The sequence below is a fragment of the Crocodylus porosus genome, unplaced genomic scaffold (genome assembly GCF_001723895.1).
Source record: "Crocodylus porosus isolate Cpor-Errol unplaced genomic scaffold, CroPor_comp1, whole genome shotgun sequence".
Classification (NCBI taxonomy): Eukaryota; Metazoa; Chordata; order Crocodylia; family Crocodylidae; genus Crocodylus; species Crocodylus porosus.
Genome location: NW_017728950.1, coordinates 47,285,837 through 47,303,180, shown reverse-complemented (window position 1 = coordinate 47,303,180; position 17,344 = coordinate 47,285,837). Strand labels below are relative to the sequence as shown.

Here is a 17,344-nt window from a genome sequence, read left to right as displayed (position 1 = left end):
GATTGACAGCTCTGCCAATCACCCTCACAATCACGGGGCACCTCTGTGACTCCGTGACAGCATCCCAAGGAGTCAGTTTTCACTACCCCTTTTTATGGGGCAGACTACCTCTGATCTCCTATGGGGAGGACCTGTCCAGGCAATGCCAGTCCTGTTCCAGAGGGTTCCAGGTGTTCTTACTGAGCATGTGCAGCCTTGGCACAATGATGGTTTACCTCATCTTTTGTTTCTTGAATGCTGGTGGGTGGTTCCAAGGGCTGGGTCGTTGGTGTAGTATTGGTGTTGATGGTTCGGTCATTCAGAGGGAGCTATTTTTAGACCTACTGCCATTGTCTCTCAAGCACCCTCAATCATCTCCATTCATTCAGGAACCAAGTTACATAGGAGGGGTAGGTGTGAGTCATGGGTTACACAACCGGGCCTGGGGACAGGATGGAGACTTAAACAAAATGGAAACTTGGCATGACTTATGCTAACTTACATATGTAGACCTAAATCATATAGTACCAGTAAAACAGTAACATAGAACAGTAAAAATCAATATAAACATAATAATGATACAATATAAAGAAGGAGAAAAAACAAAAAAATTGAACTTGCTACCAAAATAAAATGCTGAAACTTATTCCCTTACTTATCTATAGAGAATAGAGAGGGAGAGACAAAGTCAGAAATGGTTGGGGAAGGGGAAGGAATGCATTTAAAAAAAGAAAAAGAAAAACTTGGGATTTTGCTATACTGGAGGAAAAGCAAGGGCAACATTGGACCCCTGCTAAACCAGAAGGGACAACTGACAACTGATGCCCAGGAAAAATCCAACCTACTAAATGGGTACTTTGTGTCGGTTTTTCATCAGTCCCATGGGTTGCCCACGCCCATTACGGATCAGGCCCGGGTCGGAGAGATCCCTTATCCAACATCAATGCTGACCTCGTGAAGGAACACCTTGAAATAAGCCAACCCTGACGGTTTACACCCCAGGGAGCTGGCTAGCATCATAGTTCAGCCCCTGGCATGGATCTTCAAGAGTTCCTGGTGCTCTGGTGAAGTGCCTGAAGACTGGAAGAAGGCCAGAGTGGTGCCTATCTTCAAGAAAGGGAGGAAAGAGGATCCGCCAAACTGTACCATCCAAGTTAGGAACTTACCTGTGTGCATGTGTAGGTGGGTTTTCATAGATTTCATAGACATTAGGGCTGCAAGGGACCTCGGAAGATCATCGAGTCCAGCACCCCACCCAAAGGGCAGGAAATCAGCTGGGGTCATACGATCCCAGCAAGATAAGCATCCAATTTGCTTTTGAAGGTGTTCAATGTAGGTGCTTGAACCACCTCTGATGGCAGGCTGTTCCAGACCTTGGGGGCTCGGACAGTAAAGAAATTCTTCCTCATGTCCACCCTGAAATGGTCTCGCAGTAGTTTATGACCATTCGACCTCGTCATCCCTTGGGGCGCTCTGGTGAACAAACGTTCCCCCAGATCCTGGTAGTCACCCCTGATAAACTTATAGGTGGCCATCAGATCACCCCTGAGCCTGCGCTTTTCCAGGCTAAAGAGTCCCATGGCTCTCAGCCTGTCATCGTAAGATCTGTTTTCCTGACCTCTGATCATGCGCGTGGCTCTCCTCTGCACTCTCTCAAGCTTCTCCACATCCTTTTTGAATTGTGGAGCCCAAAACTGGACGCAGTACTCCAGCTGCAGCCTCACCAAGGCCGAGTACAAGGGGAGAATGACATCCTGGGATTTCTTGAGAAGCATCTATGGATGTAAGCCAGCGTTTTGGTTGCTTTAGTAGCTGCAGCATCGCATTGTTCTATGCGTGTGAACTGGTGTTTGTGTGATATATCATTGTGTGCACGATATACAAATTAGAGATCTGTGTATGTGTACTCAGTGTGTGGGTACTGACAATTGATTTTTGTCTAATTTTTAGTGTGTAGTGTGTATGTGCTTGAATTGGTGATAGCTTTGCCTGTGTCTAGGCTGGTTTGGATGTATAAGTGCCTGAGCTGGTAGAGAGAGAGAGAGAGAGAGAGAGAGAGTGTGTGTGTGTGTGTGTGTGTGTACCTAATTGATTTTTGAGTGCGTGCACCACGCCCTCATGTCTAACAGCACAATATTGAGATCCTGAGGGTTGGCCTGACCCCACAGGGCCACACCGGCTCCCCACATAGCTAAAAAAGGACTTGTTATTATCCTTGATACTTGTAGCTAGTTGGAGTTCAGTTGCAGCCTTGGCTTTCCTTGTTCGCTCTCTGCAGGTCCAAACTATTGCAGAATATTCCTCCTTTGAGGTGGATTCCGTCCTCTATTCTTTGTAGGTCTTTCTTTTTAGCTGCAGGAGGTCTACTAGTTCCCTGGAGAGCCAAGGGGGCTGCTGTGCCCTTTTGCTGCCTTTCCTCCAAGACAGAATGGCATTAGCTTGTGCATCAAGGATCACTCCCTTGAGGAGCAACCACTCTTCCTGAAGTCCCCTTCCCTTTGGGTCATGGTCCCTTAGGGCCTCACCGACAAGCCTCCTGAGCTTGTCAAAGTCAGCTTTCCTGAAGTCAAGGACTTCTGTACTGCTGACCATCTTGCCAGCTTTACAGCAGATGGTGAAGGTGATCAGCTCGTGGCTGCTGTCACCCAGCTTCCCATCGATTGTTAGGTCACCGATTAGGTTGTCCCCAGTTGCCAGTACCAGGTTGAGCAGTACTTTACCTTTCACTGGCCCGTAGACCTCTTGTGTCTGACAGAGGTCATCCACGCATGAGAGGAAGTTTTGCAATCGCTCGGATTTAGCCGAGCGCTCTTCCCACAAGATGTCTGGGTAGTTGAAGTCTCCCTTGACAACCATGGACCTGGAGCATGCGGCTTCAGCCAATTCCCTGGTGAACTCCTGGTGAAGCTCTTGACTTTGGGTGGGAGGTCTGTAGTAGACTCCCACCATTGTGTCCCCTGTGCCATGTTCCCCACAGATTTTAACCCAGACTCCAGTCATTCACTCTGGTCACCCATGTCAGCTAGCAGGGACGTGTAGCTCACCTTGACATAAAGAGCTACACCCCTGCCCCTTTTGTCTACTCCATCTCTCCTATACAGGGTATAGCCATTTATAACTGTGGTCCAGTCATGGGTGAAGTCCCATCAGGTCTCCGTTAATTTAGAGACGCACTGAGATGTAGTTGAATTATAATCTTTGTTTTCCACTGACACATTGTATAGATACAGATTTGGATCACTGAAACTAGATTTGTGTCTCAGTTTCTATATCTGTCAGATACTACATATATACATTACCTATATTTAATAGCACTGCAAACATTAACTACTAGCGGTACAATTCTAAGCATTATTTTTAACAAACAAAAAGCCTGTTTCACTTAATATGGTTGATAACAGTAGCTGTCCTGTCACAGCTGATACTGTTTATTTTGTATTTGTAAAAGACATGTTTAAGCTACTCCATTTGCTGTTCTGATTTTTTCCCCCTTTGTCTTCATTTAGAAGTGTAAAGCCAGGTTAAACATTTAACTTATACTTAACTTACAAGTATGACTTGACTTATGCAGGAGCATAGAGTTCCTTAAAATACTGCTGAATATACTACTTTTCTGCTTGAAAATGAATATCTGTTTGACCAAATACTTTTCAATCCCCTGGAAAAAAGCCCCAACACTTACCTACAGGCTAAGTAACTGGGCTAAGGCAATCAAGAACATGAACATGTTCTAAAGCTAAACAGCTGCTATCAGTGGACACTTACTGTACCTGGTTATTGTTTGTTTTTAATAAAGGTGGTGGTGGTTCATGATGTAGTGGTGAGGAGGCTGAACTGCTGTCACTGTCACTGCCATCACTTAGACTAACCCTGAGGAGAAAGAATGCCACAAAAGTTAGATATAAAAACATAAGACCGCATACGTGGACAGACTTTTCAGGTGAGAACATCCTTTGCTACACAAGCTGTCATTAACTGAAGGAAAGTGCCACTGAGTAATGGTCAAAAACCCAAGCAACCTGGTGCTTCCACTTTGGAGAATCCAACTGGAATAAGCCTCATGTAATACAGAGAGCTGAAGGTGCCTCTCTCTCCACAAACCTTGTGCCTCAATGGAAGTACACTTTTTAACTATAAAGCTATCAATATTAAACAGAACAGGAACAACAGCAAACTTGATTTAACTTTTATGGTTTTCTGAGTGAGGCAGAGATGTATGTGCCTTAATTGCAGGACCACTTGAAACTATGGGAAGGAGGAACATGTTCTTGGAGATATTTGTCCTTTGTTCCATAATCTTCCTCACTCCTATGGTTCCAGCTAGTAGAAGTATTTCATTGCAAATATGCTGAATAGGATAAGATAATTATAATTGTTTTTATTTTATACTTTTTCCCTAGCTGTGAATTAACAGTTCAATATCATTTCTTTCTTCAGATTCTCCCCTAGAATAGCTGAACTTTAAATTATCTGTAAGATTTTTGTCTTAACTTGTATCCTGTATCTCATGGAACAGGTCACATTGCACACAGAGGGCTTGATTTAGGTCTAACACCATTGTAAATCAAGATTAATCACTTGCATCACAATGGTGTGAAAAATCAGTGCAGGTTAAGTGAACCAAGCTGACAATAAACTTAATGGTTTTTATAGAAGCAGCTCACATTCAGGAATGTCTGGATCTTATAGTTTACAGGAGGTACTTCATGTGTGTTCTCCTTGTAGAAAATGACTGTGGAATTTCCTGGCTGTTTATCAGACTTATTGTAGCTCAGGTGCTGATACCCTCTCCCCCAATCACAACTATGATCCAACACAGTTCCTCAGGTTTCAAGTTGTTGGCAATTGTTTGCTACTCACCTGCGACCTCTGCTTCCTCCACGAGTATTTACAGGTCTCTCCATTTCAGAATCATTCTCATCTGCTTCATCTGATTCATCTTCATTATCATCAGAATGCAGATCTTTCATTATAGACCTCAAGGGACCTGAACAACACAATCAACAAAACATACACAAATCAAACTCACATTGCAATGCTCAAAGAAAATAATCCACGCTAATCGTTTACTCATGTGAGTAGGCTTAGCAACTTCAATAGGCTTACTCACAACAGTAAAAGGAGTAATACATATAAATGTTTACAGAACTGGTCCCCTGCAAGTAAGTAAAATATTTCCATACCAGATATTCTCCATGCATGTTTTAATTTAGGAAAAATGGAACGTTATTTTTTGTTACTGTAAACAAGATACTTTTACACTGACAGGCTTCTTCCCTTCTCTTTCTCAAAGGATATTTTATGTGAATAAAGACTAAAGCGCTACAGGGACATTTTGGTAATAGCACATTTGTTAGGTTAATCGATGCATTGAAAAGCAGAGTCTAATAAATCATTTTGATTGTAACTTGTTCTGGGCAAGGCAGTCTTTGTCTGCCTGTTTTTGATTTATTTAGATTTAGCTGTTCCCTTTATTTCAAAGTCAACTTCAGGTCAAGTGAGCACTTTGCTACTGTGGCTGTGTAAAAAAAAGTGTGTCAATCCCATGTGACACCACCCTATCTCTCTCCTTTAATTTGTCTCAGGAGCTAAGCCTGGTTCTCCTGTAAACCTGCTTAAACATCGGTTTAGGATTTAGCTACTTTTATTTAATCTATTTTTTATAATGTAGTTATTCAAATCTGCATGTTTAACATTTCTAGGCAATGTAAAACAGAATAGCTGCTTTAAAGGAGGACTGGTAAGAAACAGTTTGACAGAATCATGCCACAGGGAGTTTGATTCTAGAGTACATCATATTTAAACACACAAAGCAGCCAAGCTGGACCCACCTGGCCCTGACCCCGCAGCTGGGAGCCCCAGGGGCTCCTGGCCTGAGAACATGTGGCTGCACCACTCCAGAAACTCAGGCAAACACTGCCCAGTGCAGCAAGCAGGGGGCCGCAGCTGCTACCACCACAGCACAGCCCTAATGGGCGAGCCTGGAGCCGGCACTAAGCACAGGAAAAACAGCCCCTCCCCTGCCCTGTGACTGGTGCCCCACTCGCAGCCAGCATGGGGCTGCCTGTGCCTGCTGCAGCAGGGAGCGCTGGCCACAGGGCAGAGGAGGAACCACTTTTCCCTGCACTCAGCACCAGCTTGTTCTTTGCTGTGGAGCAGGGGTTCAGGACTTCACGCTGCCCCCTGTATGTACCACAGGGCTGGATGACACTGGGAGTGAGCAGGTGCATGGGACCCACACCGGTGTCCCAGGACCAGCACCAGTGGGGCCCAGAGCAGGGCAGCAGGAGTACAGGGTCACAACCAGCAGGGGCTCTATGGAGCCGGGCCAGCTCCCCACTCTCCCAGCCCAGCCCCTTGCCAGCCTGCACCCAGCTCTGAGCCCCGCTGCTGCTGGCTTTGAGACATTGGTCCCAAGACATTGGGACACTGGTCCCAACATGGTGACCAGTGAATGGGGCACCTGTGAAGGGTCAGGGCTACCCATGCAGCCCTCGACAGCTTGCCAAAACTGGGTAAGCAGACCTCTACCCAAAATAATTGACCGCTCCTGCTTTAAAGGGTGCTGTGAGGTGTAAGAAGATAAGCAAGCCATGAGGTAAGAAGCAGATAGACAAGGTTCGGGCTTGTCCCAGCACGGACAATCCCCCATCCCCACTGCCCAGCCCTTGTGTAAGGAAGTAAGCACTGTGATATACAAATTAGTTTTTGACATTGGTTGCCATTCAAGTCACAAAATTTATGGAGGGGTGCCCAAGTCCAGTGAGGCTGAGGGCCACTGCTTTAATTAAAAAAACTCAAAGTACATTGCTAATGTAATTGAATTAAGCCTCACAAGACTTTTGTAATGTAGTTAGGTACTGTTACATGAAGTTTGATAAACAGAGAAACTGAGTCAAAGACAGGTTTTGTCATATAACGTCAGAGCTGGAACAAAGCCAGAACTCCTGCTAGGCAAGGGAGCAATGGCTGCTCCAGGCACTGGGAGCCAGGTGGACTGAGCAGTGTGGCAAAGTGCCTGCCTACTCCTCACACTGGGGAATCTGTTTTGAGGATTGGGTGGGGAGCAGTGGGCTACCCTCCCATAAGCCAAGGTGAGGGGAGCATCTAACCCCCAAAGCTTCCCACAGCTTCTCTAGACAAGGATAATCCCAGCCTGGGGAAAGCAGACCTCACTGACTGGGAGGAGGTGAACAGCAGCTTCTTTCTCCAGAAGCATCATAAGGGAAGGGAGTGGGGGGTGACCAGGGCCACAGCCCCAGGCACTGCCTGTCAGGGGAAGGGAGGGAGGTGGCAAGTGCAAAAATAGTCACAACTACAGTGGCAGCTGATTACACTGTTGCAACTGGCACTGCAATAGTTGGCAATGCTCCAGTCATTGAACAACTGCTCAGGGTGTGGAATTGGTCTGGCTTTTCCCACCTTCCTGGTCACAGAATGCTTGAGGAACATTTCACAACCACCCAACTCCTCCTGGTCACTGGGAAGAGTCAAGTGGCAGAGAAGCATATAGGTCCCTTGGGAGAAAATCTCTTGGAAGCGACTTCTAGCTGACTGGAGGTAGGTTATTTTTCTCTGAGAACAGCCATTTTTGTTCTGGAAGAAGCTGTCTAACTGTATGAACACTGTTTCTACCAGAAGGGCTGCAGTTCTTCAATAGAAATATAACACCTGTACACAGCCATATGACCAGACTTCTCTAAGGGAGGGAAAACTGTGCTGTGGTTTACGTCAATTCTGACAGAAGTCAGGCCAGAGTCGTTCTAATTACTTTGGCTGGCAACATCAGTTCTCAAAAATCTTTCTTTAAGACAGTGTACAAGTAATGATATGCAGGTTTTGTTGAAGTTGGCTTGGTTTGACCAAATTCAAATCAGTGGATTCCGATCCTTATTTGCACACCTTGAGGCCTGCTTGGAGTCAAGCCCAGATAGAACTGATGGGCAGATACCTAGTGGGTCAGGCACTCTAATGCCAGAAGAGGCAACTCCCATGGTAGTATTCATTGCCAGCTGAGGCACTATTAAGTGCTTGCCACAAGCTAAAGCAGGTGATCAGCACTGTCTCTTTTGCCTGTTTTAGATTTACGCCAGAGTAAACTCACCCAATTTGAAATGCTTATTGTTGAACTCTGAATTAATTTGTGGTTTGAGCCCTTCTCAGGACTCTTCAGAAGAGAAGCCTTGTTCTTGGCTTTTGATAAGCTTGTGGGAGTCTAGAAATAAATTCTTTCCCTGGCATCTGCATTACCACTACCGGGACTGGAGAAGGAGATACCAGTTGGTCCTGTTGGCCAGCTCCCTTCTCAGTTGTCTACGTGTGCACAGAGTGAGTGGCTGAAGGGCAAAACAGTTGAAGAGAATGCGCAAAAGGACTAATGAAGGGACTTAAGGTGAAACTATGATAAAGAGGCTATATTTGGACAGCAAGCAGACAGAGGGAAGATAAAAAGATTAAGAAATTGAATATATCCTGTATAAGATGTAGGAGGAAGAGAAATGAAGGATAGAAAGTATGAAAAGGATAGAAACGTTTGACCCCAGTATTATTTCCTGCTATGGCGAGGGGTCGGACTAGATGATCTACTCAGGTCCCTTCTGACCCTAGAAACTATGAAACTATGAAATAAAGTAAAAATGGACAAAGGAGAGGAAAATACAGAAGAAAAGTATAGGAAAATAAAGAAAGAAAAAAACCAAGAGGCAACAGCAAGTTAAAAAACTAATATGGGATGGAAATTTCACAACAACATACAAAAATACCTGATCCTTCTCAAAGGTGGGCGCACACAAAAAACCCCCAAACAGACAAAATCCCCCACATTTATCCATTACTACTCTCTGAGGTACATTATATTGCAAAGATTTGCAAGGCCACTCTAAGCATTTTGTCCTCCAGTGATCCTTTTCGGATTCACTAGCTGTCCTTAGATAGTTTTGAGTATTTGAATCTCCAGGGAAAGAGAAACTGAAACCAGAGTGTTCTGTTCATCTTCTGCAAACAGCTTGCTTTCCTAGCAAGTCCAAAGCTACCTCTTGATAGGCTTAAGTGCTGTTACCTTTTTGTGTGTGCAGGTGTGCAACACAAGACCTTTTTATCTTTACTCTTCCTGGTGTCTCTAGAAGCAATCAGATGGCATTATCTTTGACCCTTCAAAGAGCAGGCAGCTGGCTTGCTCCTCTTTGTTATGAAGAAAGGTCTTCTAGGCCAGACAGAGACATATATCCACCTTTGGTATCTCCAGAGGCAGAAGGTATCCTGCCATACAATATTTTCTGTATTCCATCCCTAGCAGATACATGTGTGTGTTTATGAAGACACAGACAGGATGATACATTCCTTTAACAGGGAATCTCAGAACAAAAGATTTTTTACTGGCATTTACTGCTGTAGGAATAGAGGCAGGCAAACCACCCACTCCTTGAAGATGCTGGTGGTAGAAGTGTAGGAAGACAGGCCCAAGACCTATTCTGCAAAAGGCTAAGAACTAGAAGTGAGTTTGTTTCTGAGCTCATGTTAAGTTCAGAAAGAAGGAATGGGTCTACTTGGCTCCCCAATAAAATTATTAGAAGAAATTGTGGGAAGGAACAGGGAGGGAGAAACAAATCTATACCAGCTGCTCAGGTTATAGGGCACCCCATATTATTAGGTAGCTTTTCATGAATAGTGGTGCAATATGAAAGGTCTTGCACAGCCTTAATTACAAACCAAATGTCTGAATCCAGTAATGCAGCAGCAACCTATTTTCATTTTTCGTGTCTTGGCCTAAAAATCAGGGCAGACAAAAGAGCAGCTCCCTGCTGCAACTCATAATGTTTTGTAGGAAGCATTCTGAGTTACAATGATCTCCCACACCAAACCAAAGTTAATTTGGGTTGGGGAGTTCAGCTGCTGGCTGTGAGCCTATAGCCGGTTTCCCCTAGAAATGGTCTCTGTTCCCTCCCAGCCCAGGTGCTGTTTTCAGAATGGGAAGGGGCAAAGAGAGCTAATTCTAGGGGTTCCCCACCCAGGGATGGAGGGTTAAGTGGGTGGATTAGAGCTCCCTTACTTTGGGAGGACTCCAGTCCATCCATCCCACCCTCCAGTGCTGGCTGAAAAACCCCAGACTGAATTCCCTCCACTCCATTCCTCCCTCCTATTCTGAAAAACGCTTCGAGACAGGGAGGCAGGCAGACAAGTTACTATGTTTTGAAATGTCTTCATCTGAACCCTCATGAAATCAGGGTTCAGATTCTTGCAGGATTGGGCCCTTTGAAAGAGCTCTGTAGCTATGCACTTCTGTTTGGTCACAAATATAGATAGTGTTCAGGGGCCAGATTGGGCCAATATCATCACTTCTGTCTGCACCTATAGATGTAACACATTGGAAATAATGCTGTTAAAATACATATCTAAATCAGTAATTGTCAGCTTTCTAAAGACAGTTTGATGGATATATGTGCTCTGTTTAGTACCTCAGACAGAAGATTTGATTTTAAAAAGAAATCTAATTTATAATAATCTTAAAAGCAAAAATATATATTTGAGGTATATGCATGGATAAAATGAAAAAAACCTATTTTAATTAATCAAAAGCCATTTTCCTTGTATTGCTTCCTGTTTGGTTGGTTTTTTTTTTTTTTTTTTGGGGGGGGGGGGGGGGGGGGTTTAAAACCTGATTAAGAACAATCTTAGTTGTCCAATCTGATGAAGTCAAGGGAAAAAAAGCCAAACTGGAAATAAGTAGTTTAATAGCTCTAAGAAAATAAATCTCAGTTTGTTTATACATGAACTGCTTTGGCAGGGGCTTTTGGCAGCAACTCACATTTGTTTACTTAGTTCCGAGGAAGCTAAAAATTATTAGCAAGTAAACTAATACCTGTATGTAAAGTCTAATAATCATCTCTTCTCTTTACATCAGATTATTATGAAAAGTCAATATTATTGCTTTTCAACTTCTAAAATAATATGGAGCCAAACTCAGGAGGTTAGCCAAGTGCCTTCCAACTCTTGACAAATTCATTAAAATGGGAAAGGAGTGGGAAGAAACATTCAGCAAGTCACAGAACTGGACCATCAGACAACGGTCCTTCAAAGGGATCCTGACTAGATGTTAGCTGAGTGGGGCTCCAGGCAGGAGCAAAAATCTATGGTTACTCATTCTTCTGCAGGATTAAAACCCTAAAAAGGCAAGCTTCTTAAGGTCTAGCAGCTATGAAGTAAGTAGCACACTTTTGATAATATATAACTGAATCAAACAGCTATCTTGTCCCTCTTCCCAATGAGCATAAATATTTCTCAATGAACATAAACATTTCTCTTTCATCTTTCAAGTTTACATATGCCTAGGAGAAAGAGGGGAAAATAGATAAAGCAGAACAGAGGCTAATACATTACTTAAGACCATAAGAGACAGCAGAAAAGTGGTAATGAGATGCCATCTAATTACGTTGTTTGTTGGCCCCTTCATTTCACATTTTTCTCAATTTCTTTTCCTTTTTTGGTACCTTGTTGTCTGCTGTTCTGTGATGGTGTAAAACTGGAGCTGGAACTTGAGCTTGAACTGGCTGGGCTAGGCTGTTCAGACTTAAAAGAACAAGAAACAAATAAACAAAATAGTAGTAAATACATTTGCTCCAAACTTCATAAAAATGTAGTAGTTTGTTTCATGCACTTCTCTGCAAGGAAAAAATACCATTATACAGAATAAAATGCAAAGATCATTATTACTAGCCACTCCATAGTATCAAGGAGCCAAATAATATACAAATAGCTATGTATACAACACAACACACAGACGCACATGCTCCACTACAGGCGTCATAGAAAGCTGGGTTTGATAAAACCACTAATTATACAGTAGGCCACCCAAGGCTCAGTGTGAAGAGTTATGCAGCATGAGTTCATAATGCAAGAGAACTAAGAGTGTAATGTGGGCTTGTCTAACTGTAGCCAAGGCATTTCCCTAATAAATCAAGACACCGTAAGCTCTAGTGAGCAAGAGGGATCTGAGTAAAGCTTAGAAAGCTATAGAAGCAAGCTACAGAATCTGATTTATCATTTTCTTATATTAACAGAAACATTATATGCAATTATAAACATATATTTTGGCTCCTATTGTGGTTTCTCCTCGTGGCACTACTTTTCCTTTGTAGTGAAAATATATGCACCCTACAGATTTAACCAAAGGGATTTAATTATGCTAGAAGCAAAATTATTCTACATCCATGGATATTAATAGAGTATTATTTCAATAGAATTATTAAAGCTAGTTGATAGCACTGAATAGAGAATTATAAGCCTTACAACAGATTTCTACATGTTGTTTAAACAAGTCTTTAGAAAGGATACAATTTTCTATTAAAACCTGTTCAGTACTTAAAAGACTTCTTGTACAATTCCATTGGTTTCATTCTTATTAAGATTTTATATGTTTTTCTCCATAAGTTCACTGAGTTCTCATCCCCATTACCATGTTATACACCTACCTTCATCCACCCACCCATATTCTATAGCCTTGTAGTTTCGGCACCTAAAATGTGATAGAAATGAAGGAAGGAAGTGTTTGCTAAATAAATCCATGGTAGAGATGGCTAAAAGAAAGGTTTAAAAAACAATTAGCCTGAAGAGAATAATGGCTCAAAGGAAGCATGATAACCTGGGCAGAGAATTGGATGTTCAAACCCAATTGAAAAAAAAGAAACATCCCCCCAGTCCTTCATAGAATTGTATTATCATGACGTTATCCAGGTTAAACAGAAATTTTCCAGCTTTTCTTGACAATGTGTTCTTCCCTGTGATTAATCAATCCCTAAATTCCCATAAAAAAAAAGCCAGCAATCATATTTAGCTACTGTAAAACTCTGAGTTAACTTGCACTTTCGTGTACACATGTTGTACAAGCCTAACAGCTGTTTTTTCACCATAAATCAACCTATTGTTACCCTTTATAATGAGAAGGCAGATTTACAGCCCTTTGCTGCCTTTTTGCACAATCAAGAAGATGCCTGTTTGGGTAATAGAACATTTCTCTTTTTCTGTGGGTGTCTGAGGCAGGTGGGGAAGAAACTTAACATCTGTCTTCTCAGTCAGACTGATGACATACAAACGTTGGGCCTGAGCTCACAGAAATGTACAAACTTTATTCAAATATGACTGTTTTCAAAAAACTGAGAACTAAATGGGATTTCCCAACTGTTACGTACATAGTAAGCATTCATAGTATTAGGCAACTAGTGTTACACTCCACTTTCCTTAAAATTTTTGCCAATGCCCTTTCATGCAAAAAAGAAAAAAAAGAAAACCTGCTGGAACCAAGGACAGTTAAGGAATGGCATTAAAAACACTTGAAAGCTGTAATTAATGTTATCATTAATATTCTTCATCATGTAATAATTTATAACAACGTAAAATAAAGCTGTAACAGGGAGCATAAACTAGAGACACCAACATTCTGGAAAGAAGTTTCAGGCTCTTGTCCCAAGTATTTAATTTATCTTCGAACATCTACTTTTTGCAACACAGTAACTTGTCAACAACTGGTTTCATTGGGTTTCCATGCATTTTTATTTTTTCTGATGCTTCACTAATTGTTTTTATAGAGAACTTTTAACTTATATGAACTAATTTCAAATTCTAAGTTTCCACTTTAAATAAGATCACAGCAACATATACAGATTTGATTTAAAATATTTTAGCTGTGTATGCTGTCACAAAATGTGATGTTACATCCCCTCAACTTGTGTAAGACACTTTCACTGTTTTGATTGTGGATTAACTTTCGAGTCATTCAATACTCTAATACTTATGTAGGATAACATCTTACTAATCCTTTCTAACACTGCTATGGATATTGTGCTCCACTGCCAAATAATTGTCATTACTGGAACTACAATACTCCTCTGCTTCAACTAAAATTAGGATCCAAATCACTTTGAGAAATCAAACAGGAACAGCCACTCAGCACAAGAAGATAAGCTTTCCTTTTAAAATATTACTTAATGCTACCTTGAACTCATTCACATTATGTGCTTTTAACTTTAGGAACTTATTTCATGTGAAGGACTGGCAGTTGAGTATTACCTTCTTGAAACTAAAGTTCACTTCAACAGTTCTGAGAAATCCTTGAAGAGAGAGAAAGAGCTGCTTTTAACACGTAAGAATGACTATTATTAGTAGAGAAAGTTTGCATTTTAGAAGAAACTGAAAATGTCTTCCATATGTGAATATGGATTAGTGTCTGCTGGGCTGATACTTCTTGTTACCAGAGGCTATCTTTTGTCACTTAAGCAATGCTTTTTGACAGTTTTACAGGCTGTTATTCCAAGGACTTTAGTATTTATGGCTTTATTCACTTGGGCTTTCTGTTCTTATCCACTGATTACTAATCACCAAATAGATTTTTTTACGGGACTGAAATTAGCTAAAAGGATGTCCTCCAACAATGAAAGCTCAGGATGGTACCAGGAAAATGTTCTTTGAGATGTCCTTATCCTGTTTTACTCATTTTCTTTTCCTGCAGACAAACTAATGGGGGTTCAGACCCAAACTATTCATTCGTGCAATGACCCGATACAATTTATTGCATTCTTAGACAGTCTATTTTCTTTTTAGTGCTTTCACCCTGATGCACAAGAGACACTGGCTTCTTTATTAGAGCTGGCTGAAAGACTTTGAGTTTTGAAATTACTTGACAAAAAGGATGCTTTGGGCTGAAAAGCTTTTTTGAAGACAGTTATGCTCCCCCTTTTGCTCAAATCACTCTGCTTCATTCCATCCCGAACTTTTTCTTCTGTTTCCTGTTAATGCAGTGGATTTAGTTTTGATTTGCAGAGTTGATTTCAGGCAAATTCATCTATCTAGATTTCTATCATCCAGATATATCAATATCAATATATCTATATAAATAACACGACAACGCAAGATTGTGAAATAGGTGGTGAGAATTTCATGGAAATCATTTCTTATTTGGAATTATATAAATATTTCTGACCCTTCTCCCCGCTAAAGATAAAATGGGTGTATGGGAAAGGGGAGAAAGCTTGAGTTAAATAGACTTTGCCTAAATTTGATATTCTTGTGCTCCCAAACAACAACAGCAGAAAAAAATTAGATAGAATTAAAAAAAAAGTGTTGTAATAATTCACAAAAATTAACTTTCAGATGCTCACACTATGCAGCCTAGAGGGGAAGTTAAGCTTTTATATCAAAACCAAAGATACTTAACTATCATAATAAAGTTCTAATTATTAAGAGAATTAAGCTTATTTAAAACTGTAGTCATTTAAAATTAAAGAGTTATAAAATTAAAGCAAGAAAAAATAATGCAATTGTGGAAGGGAATCAATGAAACTAAAATAACAGTTAAGGTTTTGCTTCAATAATCCATTTTGGTTTAAATGAAAGGTGAAATTCTCTTGCAGTCACATGATTCCATGTGTGTATTATGTATGTAATGAGACTTATAATGATAAGCTGGCAACATTATAATACTATTCCCATTCAAGTCAGAGGAAGTTTTGCCACTGAATTCAACGGGAACAGAATTAAGACATCTATTATATTTCTCAGAACTATAATTTGCTTGAGTTGATTTATCATACAGATTTGTTTCAAATGTAAATACTTTGCAGTAAAGAATTTTTTTTAATTGGATCTGTATTATCAAGGCTTGTATGACTGTGTCCGACATGGTGGGATCTATTCCTGACTAGAGCCCATAGCTGCTAGTGCAATACAATTACATGATTTTATCACTGTGCATCTTTTTAAATATTTATGAAATAAAAAACTTACTTAAATAGAATAAAACAGCCTATGGACAATTGTTGGTTCTGTGTTCAATAGTTATACAAGGGCTATTTGGTGGTCTTCAGATAAGCTTAACCGTAACTTGAAAAAAGAACTGCATCCCTTGTGATAAAAATATAGCTAATGTGGTAATGGGGTAAAATGTCACTTGGCGTGACAAACTAGCATATTTATAAGAGGCTAAAGGCAAACAACTGGAATGCACAAATTCTGGCTACTGATTTTTAACTCAAGATATTAAATAAAAAATGTTTTACCCTTTTTAGTGTGAATGATTTCTTTCTATAAAGCAGAATATTTTGAAAAAAGTAACACTTCCTATTTGTGAGTTAAAAATTCTCACAAGAATTAGTTCATTAAAGAATGGAAGTTAGATTTCTCTGTCTGCTTTTCAAAGGAACAGGTGTTGAGAGGAAGAGATTTTTAAAATTAAAAGTATTTGTTTAAATATAGATAATACATAACTTGATCTTCCTATTCCAACATCCAATCAACCCATAAGCTCTAACAAATCAGAAGCAAGTATCGTCGAAAACTAAAACCTATGTTCCAAATCCAAAACTATGAACATGCCATCTAGTAACCTGACATTTTGTGTGCGGCCTGACAAGTGTGTACATGCAGTTTGCGGCAACTCAAACCTGTCTGAGATGCAGCAAACTACATGCACCGCAGGTGCACTCATTTGCTGTGCTGCTAATTAGCACTGAGCTGGGGTGGATGGGGGATTGGCAGGCTCATGCAGAGCCCCCCCATGGAGTGTGGGGCACTGGGGGGCAGCAGGGATCGCCCCACTGCTGGGGAGCACCTGGCAAATGCAGGCTTTTTTTCCCCCCCAAAGTGCCAGGAGCTAAGGTGGGCAGGACAGTTATTGTCGGGGCTGGGAGAGCCAGTGGGGGATGGGCCTGTGCGATTCAGAGATTCAGAAGCACTTAATCTCCGAATCAGATTTGGCTGAATCAATTCAGGACAGTGATTCGAATCACTGAATTGAATCACTATCCCCCTAATCAGCCGAATCTGAAACTAATACTAGTTGCGTCACACAGGCATAATGTCTAACCTGAATCTGCTCTCTGTCAGTTTGTAGCTGTTATTTCTAGTTACTCTAACGGGTGCCCTGGTGAAGAGAGCATCATCCATGGGGAATGGACACACATTAATGGAACATGAGCTGGGTAACATGGATCAGAGATTCAACTCAATCTTGTAAATAGTTTGGGTCTGTGCAACTGACAACTGATGCCTAGGAAAAAGCCAACCTATTAAATGGGTACCATCATCTTTCGTCAGTCCCATGGGACACCCACGCCCACGCCCACTACGGGACAGGAAGCTCCAGGTGAGGGAGATCCCCTGCCCTCCATCAATGCTGACTTTGTAAAGGAACATCTTGAGAGGCTGGATACCTTCAGGTCAGCCGGCCCTGACAATTGACACCCCAGGGTACTCAAGGAGCTGGCGAGCATCATAGCTCAGCTTCTGGCACGGATCTTTGAGAACTCCCGGTGCTCTTGTGTAGTGCCTGAAGACTGAAAGAAGGCCAATGTGGTACCTATCTTCAAGAAAGGGAGGA

General features: G+C 41.4%; 1 protein-coding gene across 4 annotated transcripts in view; it reads right to left on the bottom strand.

The window, feature by feature from the left end:
* MLLT3 (MLLT3, super elongation complex subunit) overlaps positions 1-17,344 on the bottom strand; it is a 218,999-nt gene that overhangs the window by 18,698 nt on the left and 182,957 nt on the right. For all 4 annotated transcript variants that reach the window (XM_019555233.1, XM_019555236.1, XM_019555235.1 and 1 more), the window contains exons 7-9: positions 11,466-11,544; positions 4,840-4,966; positions 3,750-3,849 (exon numbers count right to left, since the gene is read on the bottom strand). In XM_019555233.1, the coding sequence (XP_019410778.1) occupies positions 3,750-3,849; positions 4,840-4,966; positions 11,466-11,544 (306 nt within the window). The remainder of the gene's footprint in view (positions 1-3,749; positions 3,850-4,839; positions 4,967-11,465; positions 11,545-17,344) is intronic.